Here is a 22124-nt window from a genome sequence, read left to right on the forward strand (position 1 = left end):
TTCATCATTAGACACTACGATCGGGATAACGCTTCCGGTTGATTATATCCGGTGAAATAAATACACACGTACGCATCCGATTGAATGCATTGCTTAGAACTCACGTATATTTGCCATTTTGCTTTACACATAGTTCCCTAATGATCCGTGTTTCATAAGAAAATGAACAAGGGTCGACGGTGTTCGTTTATTTAACATTAAGATCCTCCGTGTATCAACTTTACTTCGCGCAGGAAAACCCAGACACTATCACAGTTTCTCTTCCGCGTTGAAGTAACTTACAATTAAATACAACACACTTCGTTTCCGTTTCCCCTGTAGACTATTACAACCCTAATCGGTGGTCGCGACTGCGACCGGAAGGTTCGCAATACACCCAATAGAATTCTACAAGATTTATTCAAATTCAACGGTTCTGTGTTACTTTCGATATAACCCAAACGTATAAACGCGTCACGGTAAAGCGTTGACACGTTTACGATAGGCGAATACAATAGGGAGCTTAAAAATCGGCGTTCAACGCATGGTGTGTTTTTGATCGCAGGGTGGAAAGATTTCACTTGTAATTGAAGAAAGCTCCAGTTTTATTGCAATTGCGCAATGCCCTTCAATGATTCGAAAATTAGGATGGCGTGTGATAAAGTTTGGAAGCTGCTACGGACATGACTCTAAGTAACAACGTGAATCATTGAAAGATATTGTGTATGTTATTCAGTAAGCTATAATAAGATTCTTTTAAATAATACGTAAGTGAACGTATACCCATTGTATTTCTCGCTTACAATTAATGTATAAGCACTATACATAAGTAGTTAGAAAACACAATAGTGCGACTAGCATTAAAAATGTGTGATACTAACGCAAATACAGGAGAACCTTGATTAGCCGATTTAATTGGACAACTCACGAAAGATGGGAACTCTTTGGAAAATTTAATCGTATATATTTGAACGTGTAATTTGGGAACTTGAGACACCAAAACCGCGGAAAATGGCGACCTGATTAATCAAGATCCTACTGTACGCATATTGTTCATTTGCCTTGCAGACAGACCTCGCGGAAATGACGATGTAAATTTGATTTTTCAGGTAATAAATCGTTCATTAATTTATCTGATCCTAAATGGAGTGCATCTTGCAGTATGCCTGTATATAAAGGTTTTGTCTATTGTTTATCAATGTTTTAGGAAAGCCATATTTTGAAAAAACAGGAAAAACCACTTTCAACTAAAGCAGTAAGTAACTAAATTTTCTCTCTTTATCCTTCCTTTAATATACAAGTAAACGAACAGCATTTGATGCAAGATGAATAAATTTCTCTCTTCCAGTGAGTACAGTAGGTTTTATGAATATCTCTCTTTAAGGGTAATGAACAGCAAATAGACGGTTAAAAATCGAAAGCTTGAAAGCTCTGCTTAAACGTAATTACAAAATCGGTACTATTTGTAATAGAAAACCTCTCAATAAGTCCATTTCTATATAAAATTACTTTATGTTCCATTCTTCCGCAAAGGAATCAATTTCGCTAAGAATCGACAATAATAAACATTCCATTTAATTTGTTTCTTTTTATGTAAAAATGAACCTTAATTCGCGTTGTTACTATATTCGTTGGTAACTGATTTGACCAATATTTAACGCATTCCCAACATACAAATATCGTTTCCATTGCTTAAAATGATTATCTTCTGTAAATACACAGGCAGTGACACATCGAATTGTAAAATATTCTTTCAATGCATGTTCGATACTCACAATCAGTAAAATATCAATTACATGTTAAATTGCTACACCTTAATTCGTTATTTTTATAATTTAAAATGTATAAAATATTTTATAATGAATATGGAAACTATCTATGAGGAATTTGTTGTTTTTGGTAACAGAGATTGTTGAGAGGCTTTGTACATAAATGGTGTTTAGGCCTTAAGTAGGAATCTGTAACCGGATGAACGGAATTATATAGTAGCAATCACAATACACTTTGGTGCTCAAAAGTATAAAATATTCACTGTGTAAAATAAACAAACTTTTCGAATTATTTACGAAATCAAATTCTCAGATTGCACATGTAATAAGAAGTGCTTTAATTAAAAGAAACCTCATCAATTTTATATTTGACCATCTTTCGTTTCTGACGAATGTACAGCAAATGATTAAATACTTTTGAGTACTAACGTATATGGGAATACTTTTTCAATGTAAGTTTTGAATGAAGAATGACTATTTGTCTTACAACTACAAAATATGTAATAAATATTTTAAATATGTTTATGTCTACGTTTACCTATTGGATATACTTATAGTATAATACGTATATACGATAGTCACTCTCTATATACTTCATAGAATTTGAAAAATGTGCATCTGTGCAACAAGTGATTCTTTTCGTCAATTATATTGATCTGAGGTCCTTCTACCATTAGAAATCTATTTATTCGCTTTCTTTTTTCTTTTAAATATACGTCAACGCTATATTCATAAATTAATAAAAAAATAAATAACATTCTTAAAAGAAAAGTAGTGTCTCTTTTCTGTTATACAAACAGATTCTTTTTTGAATAGAAATAAATAAGTAAATATACAGAGATTAAAATAAATACACGATTGGTGATATACCTGAAACTTCAGAAATTTCAGAATCATAAGATTTGTATACTATTAACTATACATTTATGAATTTGTATATATGCACTACTTTTCTACTTGTTTAGATTTATGCTCGAATTCGATATATATTTAAACATCACTTAAATAGAAAATTTTTATATACTACCCTGTGCTTTAGAATCTAGAAAGACATTGAAATGCGAGGAAGTTATGTTGAACTTTATCAAAAGAAACAATTAATGGTATTCTTAAAAATCATTTAAATGTTTACAATCCTAAAAATTCACGTCAGAATTATCAAGAGGCAGTGCAAATTCAGTACTTGTTTGACTGTGTGAGCCGCAGAGAACCTTCTTCTAAAAGAAAAATTATTCAAATAGGAAGTACAATTGAAAAAAAACAATTGTTATTTGTCGGTGAAAATTAACAATTATCACTATCATTTGAACGAAGAATTTTAATTACACGATTTATTATAGTTTGCTCCAGAAATGATGTTTATTTATCATCTTAAAAGAGGTTCTCATCATCCTTGCAACACATTTGTTGAACACATTGGCACCTTAGTAACCATTAAGTAATTGTACGTTTCTTTCAATATGTTTGATAAATATAATATTGCCCAAAAGTTTAATCGCATTTACCTGAATTTTCAATACAAAAACTGTTAAATTTTCAAAACTTTGGTGTATCAATTCGCATGAAAATTTAAAGAAAAATGTTAGACTATTGAAGAATATTATAACAAAATAAAATATATGAATATATAACAGTTTATTAAAATATAAAATTATAACACAACAGAAAAATCAGTAAGACAGATTTCTTTAACTCTTAAATATACTACAACAAAATTAAATGAACATACGACTTATTTATATACTAGCAATTATATTTAAATTCATTCATTTATCCTGAATTTATTCTTTTGTGATTTGAAAGCGCACACAGATCTCACAAAAGATAACTTAATATAGTAGGACGTGCGAAATTCATATTCTGGATAATGCGATCAGACTCTCGGGAGGTAGCGTATACAATAGTACGCTAACAACTTCTCATAATTCTGTTTTGGTCATGAGTAAATGTCAAGGCCCAGAACCATTTTATTATGATAATACACTTTTAAATAAGTTATTTTAAGATGATTTATATTATTATAATTGAGTCTTAAATATATGCAGTAGAAAATTAATTAAACACGGCATATAGAAAAGAAAAAGTTTATGATTTCTTGATTTACGACTATGAAATTTATTAATAAGAATCAAAGTAAACTGAAATATATATGAAACACTTGAGAAAAATATTCTCGGTTATCATACAAAATTATTCTGGTTTATAAAATACTCAAAAAGTAAAAAATCGACGAAATATTAAAAATAATTTAACTGATTAACTCTCAAATAGAAGATTTGAATTTTACAAAAAGGCGCATGTGATGACAATACACGTCAGAAAGATATTACTGAATTAAATCGAAATTATTTTGATGTTTTACACTATTTGCTTTAATAATAAACTCCATCACATTTTACCAAAAAGGACAAAAATTTTTCTTGTGATACGAAATGATACATATTTTAACATGTTTGATTGACGTACTTACTAATAGCTCAGTCATTAATGCAACATGGTTATTTTTCGTTAAATATTTAATAATTTTAATCGTTTATCGCTAGACGGACAAGATATTTTTGGTAAAATGAGACGAAATACAATACTACTTAGAGAGTGATGAGTTAGATTTATAATACGTATAATAATACGTATTTCGTAAAATTGCATTTGATTTTTGTTACTCTATTTTCATTACTTTAAAATCGGAAAAAACTAAAATAAATTTGTAAGATTTCGAAATGAGACTTATAAAACACCGTTTCACTTATGTTTCTTTTTCTTTAAGTCCAAATGCATTTGGTGCATGGGTATAGTGCATATATCTGTTTTTAAACGACGATATACTCTGAGAAACGTGTAATATTTAAGATAATATTGTAACGAACTTTTCATCATGTTTAGACGAATACTGACAAATGTACTATCTGCCTTCAATTTCAGGTATCATACTCTGGACTTAAATTGTCTCGTTGACTATTTCGAGGCTTCATTTAAAGCTTTCAATAGTTTCTCATCCCTACTATACTTCGGATCCTGTCCGATAAGATTTGATATATTCGAGAGCCTCATTATTATAACACTTAAGCTATAAACTATTTGAAAATATTATAAGTTTTTATTTTTATGTAATTTTTACTCTATGTAAAAGAGATTTTTATGAAATCTACATGTGCGGCACAGAATAAAAATGGCACCAGTCTTAGGATCACTAAACCGATTTCTCTCTTAGATTATTGTTCTGTTTAAATGATATAAAGTAATAATAGACGCGTCCTTAAATATATAAAGTGTATATGAATAAATCTGTAAAAATGTGTTCGTAAGTCGACAAAAATGCTAGATCATTAACTTCAAAATTGTTAATACATATATAAATGCGAAATGTAAAAGATGACCTCTGTGTAAGACAAAAGAATAATTACTTTTATCAGTCAAATATGAAATTGTTGAGCGATATATAAATCATTTGAAAGCGTAAGTATTTCGAATTCATTTTGTATTTCTATTCCTAAGAGAGTTCCTTGTGTTAGCTATCACTTTCCTAATTAAAATGCAACTTGTGCAAGATACTTTCTGACTATGATATCTTTTTAGGACGATCTCACTTTCTTGTTGATCGTAGAATAAATGACCGATTCACGTTACATAAAGTTGCAACTTGAAATATAAATTAATGAATAATTATAATGTTTATTAAGGATTAATGTGCAACTTGTGCACCATTTAAACTACGGCCATTTTTTACTAATTGAAACAATTGGTCCACCTTACAAATGCAAACTGTGAGAACATTATGCATGATCTTAGACATTAGTTGGTGGATCCATGGCGCAAATTATAGATTTCATTACGCTGGCAGCAGCCAAAGATGCATACGGCTGCCATTCTTTTATACGTGACCCATCTTTGTAGTCAGAAATACCTCGAATAACGGTGAAACTCTCGCGACAGTTACCTAAAATACTTTCCACCACAGCATCCATTTCTGCGTCGAAGGCGAGTGCTCCAAAGCGAGCTGCAAATTTCTGCCTGAGTTGATCGTCACGAGCAATATGTCTGCCGGATGCTATTGGTGCTAAGTGAATTCTGGAGCAACCATCCGTTCTAAAGTAAAAATAAGAAAAAATGTTATATAACTAATTGTTTGTATCAATGAAAAAAAATATATTTTTCTGTGAGAGAATGGCTATGACTTAATAAATAATACAGCAACTTTTATAATATAAACAAATAATCACCTTTTATTTGTTGCGTCTGAAAGTGGAGTGGGATGTGCCACTTCAATTACATCCCTTTCGCCAATAGCCATGTACAATTTATCAGATTCTGGAGGTGGTGCTTTAAAATCATGTTCTGTTTGATTGCTTAGAATATCTAAACCTTCTTTTAGGTACGTTTGCCATGGTGGAGTTGTTTCATTTTCAGACTGCAAAACAATACAGCTTTTAAATAACTGATTTGTGATCTTTGATTTTAATCCTTCAATTATAATTTAATTACCTGTTCCTTGAGGTTAGCAGCTATTTCTTGAAGACATAAATTTGGTGGACAATATTCTTTAGTTTCAAAATGGTAATTAGCATTCTCGTTCATTTTTGCACTTTCACAATACACATAAATATATTTTTTATTAAGAGGAGTAGGATGTGAAATAACAACATCCCCAAGTCTCACATGTTTATTATAATCTGTGTAATGAGGTACACCTCCACCAATTCCAATTAGGAAAACAAAATCTACTTTTTGGAATGTACCTAAGTAAAGCATTGGGTAATTAGATGCAAAGCATATTTTCAATCATTACATTTACAACTGGGATAAATATTTAAAATATTACCCAATAATCTGGTAGTTGTGTTTCCTGCTGCAGTCATTGCTTCTCTGGTATGGCCTACAGTAGGCAATTTCGTGCATACAATTCTGTGCGCACCAATGTTGCCTAATGTATAAACATTTGACTCCCCTATAACAAAAAGTAATCGTGGTTCACATTATAAAATTTCGTACAATCAAATACTTGTAAACTTGTGTATGATACATGTGCATTGTGCTACTATCTGCAGACTGATATCGAACTTGTGTTATATGTGAGTAAATTGTTTGAATTTAATCATTCCATACAGATGCAAATTATATTGTGTTTATTACTGAATACATAGTTGAATGAGTCATTTGAAGACGCATTATTTTAAAAAATTTTTTAAGAAGTGATAAATAACTACTATACCTGGGTTGCATTTATAAATTATAAAATTTCTGAACTACTTTATGCAAAATATTCTTATCAATGCTGTAACTTAAACATGTCAAAAATTATTATAAAAGTTTAATATCAGTCATTTTAGAGGGACAAAACAATGTAATGTGACAATCGATATCCCTCTCACAAACAGAACATATAAAAAAACACACAAAATATATGAAAGAAAAATCAAATAATAAATAAATTTAAACTGTGCCCTTTCAAGATTTATGTGCAGCAAATGTAATTTATTTGATGAACATCCCTGAAAATGTAAGCATTAAAGTGTGTAGATATAAAATGTATAGTGATTGGTCTTTGAGCATTTGAAGTTTAAAAGTTATCACGAAATTCGAGTAGTTTGAAAAAGTTTGAGTAAACTTGAATGTTTAAATTGCGTAAAGTATTTAGACGTAATTGAATATTTACTTTGTTGCTAAGGAAAAGTGGTACATAAAGAGCGGACATTAAAACTTCCAAGGTTTACAAATATTCAATTACATTTAACTGTTCGAGGCGACTAAAACATTTAAGCCGATTTAAACTTCAAATACGTCTAAAATTTATTCGACATTTTAGACTTATCACTAAAAGTATGATATATCTTGAATTTTATATATGATATATACGATACTGTAACAATATATAAGTGTTCCCATTGCTGTGACAAAAACAATATTTTAATAAAAATATCCCGTAATGGCATATTTTATGTAGCAAAATGGCTCTTTCTTCAATCCAAGCAATTGGCAAGCTATAACATTAATGACATTGAACAGAAAATGAACTATATTACAAACTACTTTACCAAAACGGCATGTCACGCGAAGTACTCCATCTGTTACATCTGCTGAGCTTGCCGTACCTAAAGTTTCATGCATTGTGAAATATACAAATTTTTCAAACACGTTTTCTACTTTTAGCATATCGATTTGCATATAATACTTAAAACCAACAATTCTTTTCAATATTATCAAATATAACTTCTTAATAAAACAATATCAACTTAAATTTACTTAAGCACCTTTCGTATATGTATACGCACGCACACACACACATACATTTTCTGCACCACTAATATAATAGAGTTTAACAGAATCAATCAAAGTAATGTGAAACAGAAATAATTAATATATCTTACCAACAGTAGTGTAACGAACAAATGTTTCCTTGTTTTCAATCATTGAATCAACCGCCAGTTTTTCGCAATACTGTGCTGTAATAATTGCTATAGTGGGTTGTTTTGCACTCGCCATTGTTGGCATTTGTTTTACAACCTAAAAATGTAATATTTTTACCCTATCAACTACTGTTTCAAGTTAAAGAATATATTTCAATATTATAAAATGTAATGAAATTTACTTGAATCTGTGTATCTTGATGTACTACTCTTGTATAAGCTCCATGCTCCATTGCTTTAACAACACCTTTTGTTTGTAATTCTTTTAGTTTTGCTTCAACGGCAGGGGGATCCCAACCATGTTCTCTATAAATAAACGTATAATATATAAATATACTGCTTCCTTACAAAAGAAGTAGCATATGCTTATAATATAAATCTCACTTTGCTAAGTCAATAACCGTTACTGGATTTGGATAAGCAGATTCAATTAACTCTAACACCTTTTCCAACGTCAGTTCGATCACTTGACCCATGACTGTTTCATCCGTAGATACTGTTAAAAGAAGAAATGAAATATTATAAAATAATTTAGTAATACGTCAATTTGTAAAGCATATAATTGCTTGATGTAGAATAAATGATATATAATTAGCTTTGCAATAAACGAAATATTGAAAATAAACAGCTATAGTTTGTGTATACTAAATATTTTTCTGCTACGTTACAAATGAAAAAAGAAATTGTATTTGTGGTTTAAAACTAGGTCGCAACTTGCACTACTAATTCCTTTAATAGGATCGCTTGTACAGAAGTGAAGTCTATGCATCTTAAATGGCAGTAAACAATTATGAGTACAAGGTGAGTACTTTATATGGATGTAATTTCTATACATGGTAACACAGCAATGAAAGATGACTACATAATGTATACCATGTCTAACGTAAATAAATTAGTACTAAATTTCAAACATGTAGTAAATTGAAAACAAGTATTAATTGTATTTTAAGTTAAAAACATTTAATTTCTTGAAACCAGAGATAGTAATATTTATGTGTTAATAGTCATGCAATCTTGGAGAAATAATCCCTAGTTAAAAAAAAATGGTTAAACAGAATTTTTCTGTTAATTTGTCAATCATTCACAGACAAGGGAATAAAGTTCAGACTCTTCCAATTTCTATCATAGGTTTTCACTGAAACACTTTATAATGCCATTATAAGGATATACTAATGTCATTTAAAAACTAAAAATAGTTGTGTTAAGCCATTGTTGTTATGGTTATCATTGTTTTGTGTGAAGCAGCATAATATATATCTACCGGTCAACATACAATTGAAATGCGTTTGTTTCCTATTTTTCGTCTTCCCTATATTTGATACAAGAATGAAATATTAATAAATAAAATTCAATGATAATAAGATGTGCATTATAATTATTTATGAAATTTAATAGTTTTATCAAACTTTGACCGGCAAATATGAAATAATTATTTTTTTTATGTGACAGACAGTATGTAAAAAGTATCATGTAAATAATAAAAATTGCAATAGAATATACAACTTTTTCATTCTCTCCAACCTGATTTCCAAATAATTCTCTTACATGGAGGAAGTGTGAACAGTATATGACCAGTATTAGCTGTGAATAACAAAGATTTAAAATAAAATTTTTATCTACATAACCAATTAGAAGACATATATGAAAAACAAGACATTATAAATAAATACAATTATCCGCACAAATGTTAAATGTGGATTTCCTTTGGTTTCAGTTACAATGTGTACTCAAGCAGTATTACTGCAATGTCTTTCAATGAAAGACCATTTAGTTCAATGAGCCTAATCAAATAAATCTTGATGCTACTGTCTACTTGACAGTTGTTTCATTAAAACAAGAATATATTTTAAAGTACAACAAATTAGTAATTGAAAGTAAATTGACCAATTAGATGAATGATTCTACATTCAAATTTATTTTCAATAAATTTTCAAATATTACCTAATGTATTACTTGTATGTAGGAAACATTCTACTTACACGGCCTGGCTGGAAGATTGACTGGTTCTTCTAACTGCTTCAATTCTACTTCTATCTTTTTGATGCTAGGATATTTGCGATACATCAACTTCATTATTTTTGTAATAAATCCAACATAATCTGCAGTAAAACATATCTTTTGAAACTTGTAACTGGTATTTGATAATGATTCTTTTACGAAGTATTTTCATTAAAATATTTACATTAATAATGGAATTTTAAACAATATAAAATGCGTATAACTAAATATAATTATTTTTCGATAAACAAGCTTAATTATAAAATATTTTATTTAACTCTTACCTCGTGGAAATTCTTGAGGACTGACTAACTCCCTGAAAAATTCTTGTGCTACACTTGGATGTTCAGTTTCTAAAAGTGTATCTATAAACCAAAATTGGAGAGTTCTGGATTCTTGAGTATGTTTCCCAGTTTGACCACTCACTAAAAATACTCTAAATTGTAAACAAAGATGTGCTGGATGTATTTCACCATTTGTAACTGTAAAAAATTTTTCATTTACAGTTTCTATACATGTTAGTAATATTTTAATACAATGCGCATTATAGATCAATCTTTATACCAGCAGCAGCTTGTTTGTTAATAATTATTCCTTTATGATCTCCTCCAGCAACATGAACATTCTTCTCATTTCCATTTTCCATCAATTGTTCTACAGCTTGCCTCTCTATTATAATTGTTGTTGAATTTGCAGTCTTACATTTTGGAGTCATAACAACAATTTCTGTTCGATAAAAATATTAAATGTATATATATGTTGTCATTAAATTTTGGGAAATTAAAAAGTGATAATTAAGAATCTACTGATATGTAGCTATTATTTTCTTATCTAATATGTGTACATTTTTATAGATAAGCTATCATGTCCTGTTAGTTATCAAAGGTTCTATAAATAAATAAAAATACTTTTATATATATAAATACTAGTAACTTTTATAATACTATAATTTATATATTATTTAAAACAATATATATAGAGGGCAAGCAAGTCATGAAACTTTATTTTATGGAAAATCCATTTCAGAACAAATATATTTCTGGACATTTACCTATTTTGCCATCACCCATTTTGAAAGTTAATCTTCCCGTATCTTGTATCTATGTAAAATAACGTATTCCAATGGAAAAAAAATACTGAAGTAGCGATAAAACGGAAGCTTGAGCTGATTCAACGATGAATAAACACAGACTGGTGCACGGCTTCTTAACCGACTTCTTTATTGTCCCACCACAGTCCGCAACTTGCGCCTGTCAAAATGAGAGCGCTGTCCTAACCTCTTTCTTCTATTCGATCAACATTTTCTCATGTACTCAGAACAAAACAATGCTTGAAATGTAACGAGCATAATAAAATAAATAAATATTCATTAACGATGAGCATGGGTAAGTGTATCTGATCGACTTAACCGCTACTTATCAAGAGAACAATTATCGATCGTATTGGTGACACATGGCACCGCCCAACGCCACATTTATATTTGAGAATGACGTGTGTGTGTTCCAGTTACGTCATCTCTGTTTTCGAGAGTCGAATAATTCGTCACAGAATGCATACTATTCAATTATGACGTCAGTCATCTAGGACCATACACAGGGTGTTTCCTAAAAACTGATACGTCTCGTTTACTTTATGAATATGAAAATATGTATTATAAGAAGATAAAATGTACACAAACATGAGCATGACTATTTCGTGAAGAAAAGTATTAAACACGATGCATTTGAAATATCAATTTGAAATTATTCATAAATATTTTCGATATATCACAAATTTGCCGTAATTATGTTTCTTCGAGTTTAATACGTACAGTCCTAAAATTAAATGATTTAAAATTCGTAATACAATCTCATTTTCGCAAAAAAAAATCATTTTATAAATTTTCATGCTCTACTATATATATATGGCAGCACAAAAAACGTATTTAACTAAATTACACAATTCGATATTTAACATTGAAAAATAAGTAATTTTGAATACGGTTAAATACTAGATAATTCCATAAGTCTGTGCCGCAGTGTGTTTATACTGTTCGCGTTGCGTTTTATAATCACAGAGCGATAAAAGGACTTCGATGACTAAACCTTTATGCTTCGGTTCAGTCAGTAGAAGGTAAGTGAGAGCGTTAGGTCGTGAAATTATAAGAATTTTATATTTAATAAAATATTATTCTATATGTGCTAGAAAAATAAACGGCACGAACTTATGGGACGAACTAATAATACAAATAAAAAATTAAAGCTTCTAACTCAAATTAACATTAATATTTTTCGAAATGGGAAGAGTGAGAAATATGGAAAATAATAAAGCCCACTTTTCTTAAAGGCACTATTACAGTACAAATATCATTGACATCCAGCGGAAAAAGACTATATTTAGAAAAGTGAACGCATATAAGAAGTATACGTTCAATAGATATCTGTGCAAGATTTAGTATACCACTAAAAACAATTGAAAACATGAATATTTGACAATTTGAATGAGATCAGGCCATCTCATCCAGAATTACCCTACATCAAGGGTGTCTAACTACTTCCCCTTAAGTTGGTAACTCTTAATCAGCGGTTTCCCTACTACCTCTACTTTCGGAGCTGTACGAGTCTGTGTACGTAGACAGACCTACATATGAGTGTTCAATTCAAACAAGTGAAAGTAGTATGGAGAGGGTAACTCTCACGAGGGAAAAGACCCTAGAAGTTCCCTCCTAGTTCGACACCCCTGCCTTACGTTTTTTCGTTGGTTTATTGCGGACAGATGTCCTGATGAACTATTGAAATGAAGGTTGTGTCTGCGACTGCGGCTGGACATGCGAATTGTTCGAATCATTAAGAAAGTTCAAGTGATAGGGTAGAAGAAAACAATCCGGCGGAGACTTGATATATTTTACAAAAAGGGCTGGAAAATACCACCCTAACCGACTGTCGTCTTAAGCTGCCGCTCACCCTAGGATGACGCGCGATAATCGAATGCCTTAATGCAGGATTACAAACAATAAACTTATAAAACGCGTTAAGTTTTTGAAACATGCGTTTTCCAAAGTAATTTGTACGAGCTAATTTACGAGCTAAGTGGCCTACAGCTGTAGAAAGCATTTGTTGACCAAATGAAACCTAGAGTCTACAAGGACTCGGTGGTTTAACGAGCTTATTATTTGCGAGGCAACACAATATAATATTAGGAATAAAATCTGTTTTCTTTTTTCATACTAAAAGTATTCTACATTTATTACAAGTCACTCATACCTTCAGAAATGTAAACAGTGCCTTTTAATTATAATTGAACCATGTCTAATAGTGAGTAAAATCAAACTATTTATAATACTTTAACCCAAAAGGTGTGATAAGGTTGTTTAATCGCGATATTATTTTCCAACGAAAAAACATTGTTTTTCAATGCAGCAAATTCTACATAATACCTGTTTATCGTCTCATTTTCTTCGAAGTTAATCTCGCAGTGGTTGTAACAGTATATCCTCCTTAGTAACGATAAGCAAAATATCTCCACCACTGATACTTACGTTCTATATAGACGTCACGATGGTTTTCTCTTTGAAACAAAGGTGGTATTCTATAAAGAACACGTTCACGGGATTCACCGAATAAAGGTACAGTCAATTCTGAAATATTAAAAATGACCCGTCATTGTGTTTTCAAAAATATATTAAAAGAGATCATATTTTAATTTAAATGTCTGCATCCTCATTGAAATTTTTCTTCAATGAAGATATTTGACGCGAGTAAATAATAAAATGATTGTAAAGTATTTTTTATTAACGCTGATACAGTATCAGTATCTTTGACTTTCGATAAAGCCAATTACAATAATGGCGAAACGTTCAGATAACTTTCCAACTGAACACAGCTTACTATGCACTAAAAGTCCAAAATGATTATAACTGTAAAAATGTTTCTAAAACATTTGATTAAATGCCAGTAGTATCGTGAGTACAGAATTCAACGAAAATTCACTCGAGAACCGCAAAAAATGTGTGTCCCGTTAATTATATATACAAGCTGGGGATTCCATTTTAGTGATAAGGATTTAATTTCACTTCAGTGGCGGGGATTCCATTTCTGCTGAATCGTCTTGCATTTTCATAATTATATAATAAAATACTTGGTGTTTCATATTTCGATTTTGCGAGTCTGTTAATCATCAAATTTTCAAGATCCTAAAAACCTGGTCAGCACTGGGAAAATTGCTGTAACGCATTATTCATTGTGGGAAACAATGAGTTTCATGCGAATGTAATTCCCCAGGCACGACACAACATTGGATTTTTCAGAGTCGGCAACGTTGCAGATGTTAATAGTACCATCAGAATCAAAAAGCGGTAGAGGAAAAGGAGGAGCTTAGGGTCGAAGTTATGCAGTGTAAGCGGAGTCCGATGTTGTTCCTGTAGGTACTTGATAAGTCGAAGTAAAATAGCTGTGCTATATATAGTAGTCCCGGCATGATTCACATCAGACACAGTGATCTATTCAACCATGCAGTCTCGCCAACCGCGCGTATAGAACTCTTCTTCGTGGCAGTATGTTTCTGAACGCGGGGATTTCCGACGTTTCACGTATAAATTGAAGCAATCAAGTTCAGTCCACGAGTGAAGGGGTTCGTGTTCAAATGTAAAGTCGAATTTACTAAATCCTTGTCGAGTGTGTTGGCCATTTCTTTGTTTCTTTCGTTTATCTTTGCTTTGACGTAAGCAGGTAAGTGCACGCGTTTGTAACGATAACAGGAAGTGTTGAGTGACATCTTACTTAACTTTATAACGCGTCAATGGGTACCACCGCTATTCCAAAACCGGTAGTGTACTGCTACTGAATAAATCTTCATTAATATTGTAGATGTGATTGCGCGTATGAAAAGACGTGTCGTGCCACCTTGCAAACTTTTTTACTTCCATCGCATTAATCATGAGTCGAAGGTATATGAATACTTCGGCATGTCGTCGTACAAGTTTCAAATTCGTTCCGAGGCGAGGAATGAATTTTTAATATTTCAAACCAAATCGTTATTAACGATTTACGGGCATTTATTGTACAGTTTGTTCTACTGTTCTTAGACAAATTGGTGTTCGTTTGTTCGGATCTTGGAAATAAGAAATTTGAAAATACACAATTCGGGTAAATATTCGTACAATTGCATCAGTCAAAATCGATGCGAACGATCGTCAAATGATGTTTAGAGAATTCAATATGTATACTTAAATAAAATAGTTCGATTAAAAACAAGGAAGACGGTAAATGCTTACGAATGATTTCACTCGCATTTCAGAAACGTGTTAGACAAGTGTAACACTGGTCCTGTGTTATTCCTATATATATATATTACCTACCATATATATATTTAAGCATATATATAGTAAAGGTCCGGAATAAGGTTAAAAAATCGCAGTTTCTGTTTTCTTTTCCCGATAAATTAAACATTGCAGTTTTAACGAGTGAAACTATAGCAATATAATCATCGGCTCTCAAGTTTTTAGCTAATACACATTTCGCTGATTCCGAAAGTGCTGAGGATTGTACAGCTGTTGCATACAGTGTATCTACTTAGTATGTATATTTCCGCTGTCATGTCGCGTGTGCCGTGAAAATTCTGAATGGAAGACTTCTCACAACGTCGGAGGAAGGGGGAGGGGGGGGGGGTGTTGACGATCGGCAGGACTTCCTTTGATTTCTACAGAATATGTATTGTTCTGAAACACCAACGTTCCATTCATATACGTTGCTTTTATGGAAATATTAAATATAACATTGAAATCGTAATCGACTACTTCAAAACTAAAGAAATGTACTCTCCTGGAATTTTAGAAAATGAAATGCATAATAGAATTAATATCACGTGCAAAGTTGTAAATTGTAACACGTGTCGGATAATTTACCAAATCAATGGACATATCGAAATGTCTTACATTCCATCTAATTTATCCATCTAATCGATCAGACATTTCAAAAATTACAGTTTCTTAGCCCAAGTAAAGAAGAATTATCAATAAATTTGTAATCACTGCTACACCTTCATCGTATTAATCATCAGGGTGTGCCTTAGTCGCCTCTAATACAATATAGATAAACGCAACGTAATAAAGCGACATTTTAATTGTTACGTTTATCTGTTTATAGATCCTTGAATCGCTTGATTAAAAAATCTGCTGTACAGCTGAAAGCTTTCGGATAAGAGATCAAGAAAAAAAGGGAAAAAAGAGGCGCGATGACAATAACCGGTATCCACAAAGGTAAATATCCACGATAAATTGGACGGGCCACGTCTGTGACAATAGTTTTCCTTCTTCGCGCTTTAATTGTTGCAACGCTTATGATTGTTCTATTTCGGCTTGTTTGTTCACGCGACAGATGGCGCCAAAATGGACGACTTGGTTGACAAAGTGAACTCACTGGTGATCACGGATGGGATAGGCGATTCTAATAATTGTAAGGTCTGCAATAACGATGGCAAATCCTTGTCGGTTGCACAGAAGTTAGTGTTCCACCAAGTGCACAGTTCGATCGACAATGGAACGAACAAAGTGATCCTGATCGACGCGCCGAGCGGCACTGGTAAAAGTTACCTGCTATCCAAATTGGCGTTGAAATATGCCGACTCGTTGCAATTCGCCGTGTTCAGGAAGGACCAGTCGAGTGAACTTTCGTTAAGGCAGATCGACTCGTACACTTACGTGTCCTACAACATGCGAAATTTTAAGTTACGTTATCACGAGGCGATACACATGTTCAAAGTGGGTGGCCTGAACAACATCGACGTACTCTTCTTGTTGCTAACGTACGCGCAAAAGTACGTTCACGTACGTCACTCGGTCAAAGTGATCATCCTCGATGCATACACTATCGCTTCGCCGCTGATGTTGTTATTACTGTATATCGTGTCGCTGAAGAATGACATGACGTTGATCTTCGCCGGCAATAAGTTGCAGCTAGGCGCCATAAACAGATCAGCCATACACGGCAGGAGCAACTTCGACATCCTCGAGATATTCAGTCATCAGACGATATACGAGCTGACCACGAACATACGCTCCACCGAGAGCCAGTTCTTGGACAAACTGTCGCGTTACCGTGACATGCTCGCCAGTTACAGTTCTAGAGGGGATGCCCCGTTCCATTTCAATTTACGATATTTTTTGTACCGTCTGTTCCCGAACAAGTACAATCCTGCGATCACCGAGGACTTTCGGTCTACCTACATGGCATACTTCCACCGCACCATCACGAAACGTATGTATCGTTTCATGAAATCCCTGAAGCCGGGGGAATATTCCGTGGAACCGTTTCCGGGCGTGCCCTTCGACGTGACCGACAAGAATGAGAATAAATTCTTCCCGGGGCTATTACTGGTGAAAGGTTACAAATACGTGTACATCACCGCTGCAGGTGTGCACCACATTGTCGAGCTGCTGAACATGAACTGCAAGGGTACGAAATTGGATTCGTTGACCGTCCGTTACGCGAACGGTAAAACACAGAAAATCGAACGTTGCAAACTGAATTTTTATCAAATTTTACCAGCTTATCGCAACTGGCTCGAACAGAAAGCCAAGACGAAGAATAAAGATTTCATTCACTTCCCGCTGCGACCGTACGCGTTGACGTACCACGCAGCGCTAGGCCGCACGATCAGCGATACCATCGAGCTCGACACGGAGTGCCCTAAGGCCAGCTCCGTATACGTCGGTCTTTGCTGCCTGCCGTCCGAATCGGCCATCCGGAAGTTCCACGCCAAACGGGATTTTCTAAGTTTCATCGCCACCCGCTACATGGAAGACGTGGACGACGGGATGTATTATTACCGTTACCCGATGACCGATCCGAAAGGCCTGATGATCTTGGAACACCTCAAAACCTCGGAAGATAGCGATTACATAAAGTCATTCTTGAAGGACATTCAGTGGACAACTGTGACAAACATCAACAGCTTCGAGGGATCGACTGGCGCCTTCCTGCGGATCAAGCGCACCGTGTTTCAGAAGACTAAGAAAGAGATCGATGTCACGATATCCACGCCATTGATGGAGGTCACTAAATTCATTAAAGACAATCCGACCGTAATACTGGACACTATGAAGAGTGCGTCGGGCGGTCTTAGTAATAAAAGCGTGCAATCGAAGGAATACAGAAACTTGGATGTGTACACGTCTTTGAGCAAGGAGTTCAGTAAATGGAGACAGGAGAATAAAGAGAGCAAAAATAACTAACTTTTGGTACAATGTTACGTATGTTATATACGTGGTGATTCATAAATGCATGTTCATATTTTAGATGGTGAATATTTATTTTGTTATTTGTTTTTTTTTTTACTTGTTTTCACGTGTAGATTCACCGCCTAAAGTAAGGGCATCCATTTATGAATCACCCTTATATACTACGTATTCCATATACGCTATGTTATCTTCATTAAATTCACATTTACAAAATGATTTTTACGCGTTTCTAAAAGTAATGATTATTCGTACAGAAGAAAGTATTAAATGTTGTTCATTTTGAACTGTAATATAATAATTCTAACGTTATATCGATTACGACAGCGGTTCCAGAAATCGATATGTATCTCTATTTTATTTTTTTATTTCGTTATCTTTAGGCGATTATATTATTATGCATACGTTGGTATGCGTCAAGTGTATTATTTTCAGTTTTGTGAACATTATACATGTAATCGCGTATGGTGATGTACATGAGAAGGAAGGTCTTTAATGAGATGATATATTTTCTAATTTTTTACGAAATTTAACCTAAGAGAATTCCATTGATAGATATCTAATTGAAATAATTTTATCTTATAAATATTTTATGTAAGTTATCTGCGTGAATTGTCTTAGTGACTTTTTATTTTTCAGTCTAATGATTGTATTTTAACGTGAGTTCCTAAATTTAACATGTATTAGTATTTTATTGAATGCAAATCTAAGATTCTTTAAAGCGTTGCTTCTTTTGCGCCAGAAGACTCTTGTTAATACAACACTTGGAATACTTTTTTAAGAGTTAAATAAATATATATTCTTAAGTATTTTAATCTATAATAATATATATTCTTATCATCACAAAAGGGCAGTAAACTTTCCCCTTTACAATTATTTACAATTCGAATACACTCGAAACCATCAATATAAGAGAAAACCTGCAGGATTTCTAGCGAACTCCTGAAAAGCTAAAAGATACCTATCAGGTGTATCAGCATACAGGAAAAAGTTCAGAATTACAACCTCGGGATACTTCAAGGTAACAAAATCAAAGATGTCTGTTTCAATACGATCATCTTTTTCATTTCATCAGGGCATTTAGTCTCGCTATGGAGAGACCATAGCAATACACGCACTGGTGCACGCAAGAAACCCAAAGAGCCCGCCAGCCACAAGTGGTTCACCGAAAACGAATCTGCACTTGGTCCGCACAGTAGGAAAGGTTGATCCGCGTCGTCCGCGTAAGGAGTGGGGAGGGCACGCGTGCTCCTCGCCGGGTGGTGCGAGTTTGACAGGGCGGCAAGCGAGGGTGGCGGGTGAACGATTATGGGGGGGAAATGCGGCGTCAGTACACCGCGAGCTACCGTCTGGTTCGCGTCGCGTTCTCCGACGTTGTTATTTCGTCCGGTTTCTATCTCTCTCTCTCTTCCTTTCTCTTTCTCTCTCCTTTAGTTTCTCCACCATTCATCGATCGCTCGATGTTCACCGGTTCCTCGTTAAGGACACGGATAATCCTCTCCTGATCGCTCCAGGACGCTAACGATCACCGGAGCGACAAGGGGTTGATGGTGTAGGAAGGGAGGGGAGGTGGAGAGATGCGATCGTTCCCGGGCGACCAGCGGTTTTCCATCGCAGAACTACGACCCCGTTGATCGGTTCGCCAAGAGGAAAACGAGACAGCGTGGCGTCCGGCTCCATTGAACGACCCACCAGGCGACAACGTAACCGAGCGGCCGCCGCTGGAACGGGATGACTGCGAGGGAAGTCACCCTGGTCGGCGGCTCTCCTTGGGGATTCCGCATGCACGGCGGGCACGACCTGCATCAACCCCTACGCATATCCAGGGTGAGTCTATTTACGGGGGAAATTTCATTGAGAAGCCTAGACACGTCTCCTATGAGAACGTCTTAAGACATCAGTGGCTGATCAGGGGGATGGGGGGTCTACTATTTTTCTTGGCAACGCAGTGTTCTTTGAGTTCTTTACCCTCTTTTCGCTGTTTCTTCTTGTTTCTTTCATAGTTACATCGCGGATAATGAAGGATATTTGTTGTTGGTTCGTTATGTATTGATTAGAATGTGTTTTGTGGCAGCTTCAATTTGGGAAGGTTGCTTCTTGCACGATTGTGAAAAGTCCGCGGTAATATGTTCACGCTAGAACTGTAGAGTCGAAGCGACTCTGTTGAAATGTTTTGTTTTCGATTGTTGGAATTATGAGGGGGCTTTTCTAGGGAATAGTTAAATGGCGAGTTTGGGTAGAGGGTGAGCTTTAAGTCTTAGGAAATGTGGTCTTCTAAATGAGTTGTTCCTATTGCTTGGTGATTTTAATGTTAACTCCGCTACCCGAATCGTTGACCAATCCTTTTGACGAAATATATCTTTACCAAAAGTAATCTTTTAATCGACGAAACAAATTATTCTATTTATTTTGGTTTTCGTGAAATAATCTGTGAAAACTTGAATGTTAGCACTGGAAGGATTAACTTGGAAGGATTGTCTTGATTTAGTGATACGTTCGCGAAATTGCGGAACGAGAAATACGAAACGCGTTTCGTGGGCCAACGAAATGTAAAATCGTTGTAACGAAATCACGGAGGTTTTAGATCGACGTAAGACCGCAGAGGGTTAAACGCGTCTGACCTCGACACACTGAACGTGTTTTAGTCTAATCCGATCTGAGTGTATTTAGCGACTTAGTGATATATTCTTTTCTTACTTTTTCGGATAAGAAAAATATTTAACGTTAAAGTTACCGAGTGGTTGAATTACACAGTCCTTATTTGTTTGTAGAAACTATGAAAGTGTATTTATTGAGATTTGGACTGTTTTATATTTCAGTTTGTGCGTTACCGCATCAATTCATGTAAGAATTCCACAATTCGATTCTATTTTAATTATACTTGAACAGCGACACTATTACAGTTAAAACAATTAATTAAGTATTTTTATATATTTATATTCGGAGGTATGTGCTAAACTTTTATAAAATTGTGCAAATTGTTTGAAATAGTGCATGTTAAATGTGTCTTGATTTATAATCAAGGACACTTCATTAGAAATTCTCGATGAGACGTCTTTGCTGAGCCGGATTTAGATCGCGACAACCGGCGAATATTATTGTGACATGTTCGGCGAATGCTAATTGGGTACAAAGTACTCGTTATTTTACAAGTACCTGGACTCACTTCTTGGGTTGGGTTTGAGTTAGGTCAACTTAAATTAGTACATCTCACCGTGTATCATTCTTTACTTACTGACACGTTGGTTCATACTTACGTACACGTGTTTTAATCGGCAACACCGAAAACATTATTCTAGAGGTCGTGTTTCTGTTTCTTACGTGACACCTTGGGATCCTTTAGAAATCCTATCTGTCTCTACAGCAACAATTTAGGAGTCACTATTCAGGAGTCACCGAGAGAATACAAATCTAAGATTTTCAATTCTGCAGACGACAATTGTAGCAGTTGTAACATTTACGTATGATTTTAGAGTATTCTTCAAAATTCTAATTGATGTAATTATGATAAATGATAAAATGTAATTTATAATCACAACTCGCCTGTAACAAAATTTAAATGTAGTTGCATTATTTTGCTGAATGATAGCCAAATTCTAAATTATTCATATACTTGTTTGTATCTTCTTTTCTATTTGACGGTACATATACGCTTTTAACAAAGTATGTCAAAGTATGAATATAAGGTCAGAACCGAATCATCCAAAAATAACAAGAAAAGTTCAGGTATAAAAACATTTGTCCTTGCATTCGGGATGGTAA

At 33.8% G+C, this 22124-nt stretch overlaps 3 protein-coding genes across 15 annotated transcripts in view; 2 read left to right on the top strand and 1 right to left on the bottom strand.

Annotated features, from left to right (window-relative positions):
• Nucleotides 1–566: 566 nt before the first annotated feature.
• LOC116435068 (uncharacterized) lies at nt 567–14034 on the bottom strand. Of its 5 annotated transcripts, XM_076366945.1 has the most exons (15): nt 14017–14034; nt 13668–13766; nt 11202–11400; nt 10715–10876; nt 10435–10632; nt 10132–10251; nt 9674–9733; nt 8537–8648; nt 8335–8458; nt 8114–8249; nt 7781–7837; nt 6568–6693; nt 6231–6484; nt 5969–6156; nt 567–5834 (listed from the first exon to the last, which is right to left on the bottom strand). In XM_076366945.1, the coding sequence occupies exons 3-15, from the start codon at nt 11218–11220 to the stop codon at nt 5534–5536; spliced, it is 1857 nt and encodes a 618-aa protein (XP_076223060.1). In that variant the 5' UTR covers nt 11221–11400; nt 13668–13766; nt 14017–14034; the 3' UTR covers nt 567–5533. The 5 variants fall into 5 exon arrangements, with proteins under 5 accessions (XP_076223060.1, XP_076223061.1, XP_031850066.1 ...); XM_076366946.1 differs by lacking the exons at nt 13668–13766; nt 14017–14034 and having other exon boundaries at nt 9698–9733; nt 11202–11352; XM_031994206.2 differs by lacking the exons at nt 9674–9733; nt 13668–13766; nt 14017–14034 and having other exon boundaries at nt 11202–11352.
• Nucleotides 14035–14519: 485 nt separating this feature from the next.
• On the top strand, nt 14520–19187 carry NaPi-T (Na[+]-dependent inorganic phosphate cotransporter). Of its 7 annotated transcripts, none has more exons than XM_076366944.1 (3): nt 14520–14548; nt 16273–16385; nt 16504–19187. In XM_076366944.1, the coding sequence occupies exons 2-3, from the start codon at nt 16361–16363 to the stop codon at nt 18357–18359; spliced, it is 1881 nt and encodes a 626-aa protein (XP_076223059.1). In that variant the 5' UTR covers nt 14520–14548; nt 16273–16360; the 3' UTR covers nt 18360–19187. The 7 variants fall into 7 exon arrangements, with proteins under 7 accessions (XP_076223059.1, XP_076223055.1, XP_076223053.1 ...); XM_076366940.1 differs by lacking the exon at nt 14520–14548 and adding an exon at nt 14591–14758; XM_076366938.1 differs by lacking the exon at nt 14520–14548 and adding an exon at nt 14606–14772.
• Nucleotides 19188–19672: 485 nt separating this feature from the next.
• CAP (Cbl-associated protein) overlaps nt 19673–22124 on the top strand; it is an 84153-nt gene continuing 81701 nt past the window's right edge. For 2 of the 3 annotated variants that reach the window (XM_076366925.1, XM_076366933.1), the window contains exon 1: nt 19678–20189. In XM_076366925.1, coding sequence (XP_076223040.1) covers nt 20094–20189 — 96 coding nt within the window. In that variant the 5' untranslated portion in view covers nt 19678–20093. Of the gene's footprint in view, nt 20190–22124 lie in introns of all 3 variants that reach the window. The other variant, XM_076366932.1, reaches the window with a different exon arrangement.

The sequence above is a fragment of the Nomia melanderi genome, chromosome 4 (assembly GCF_051020985.1).
Source record: "Nomia melanderi isolate GNS246 chromosome 4, iyNomMela1, whole genome shotgun sequence".
Lineage (NCBI taxonomy): Eukaryota > Metazoa > Arthropoda > Insecta > Hymenoptera > Halictidae > Nomia > Nomia melanderi.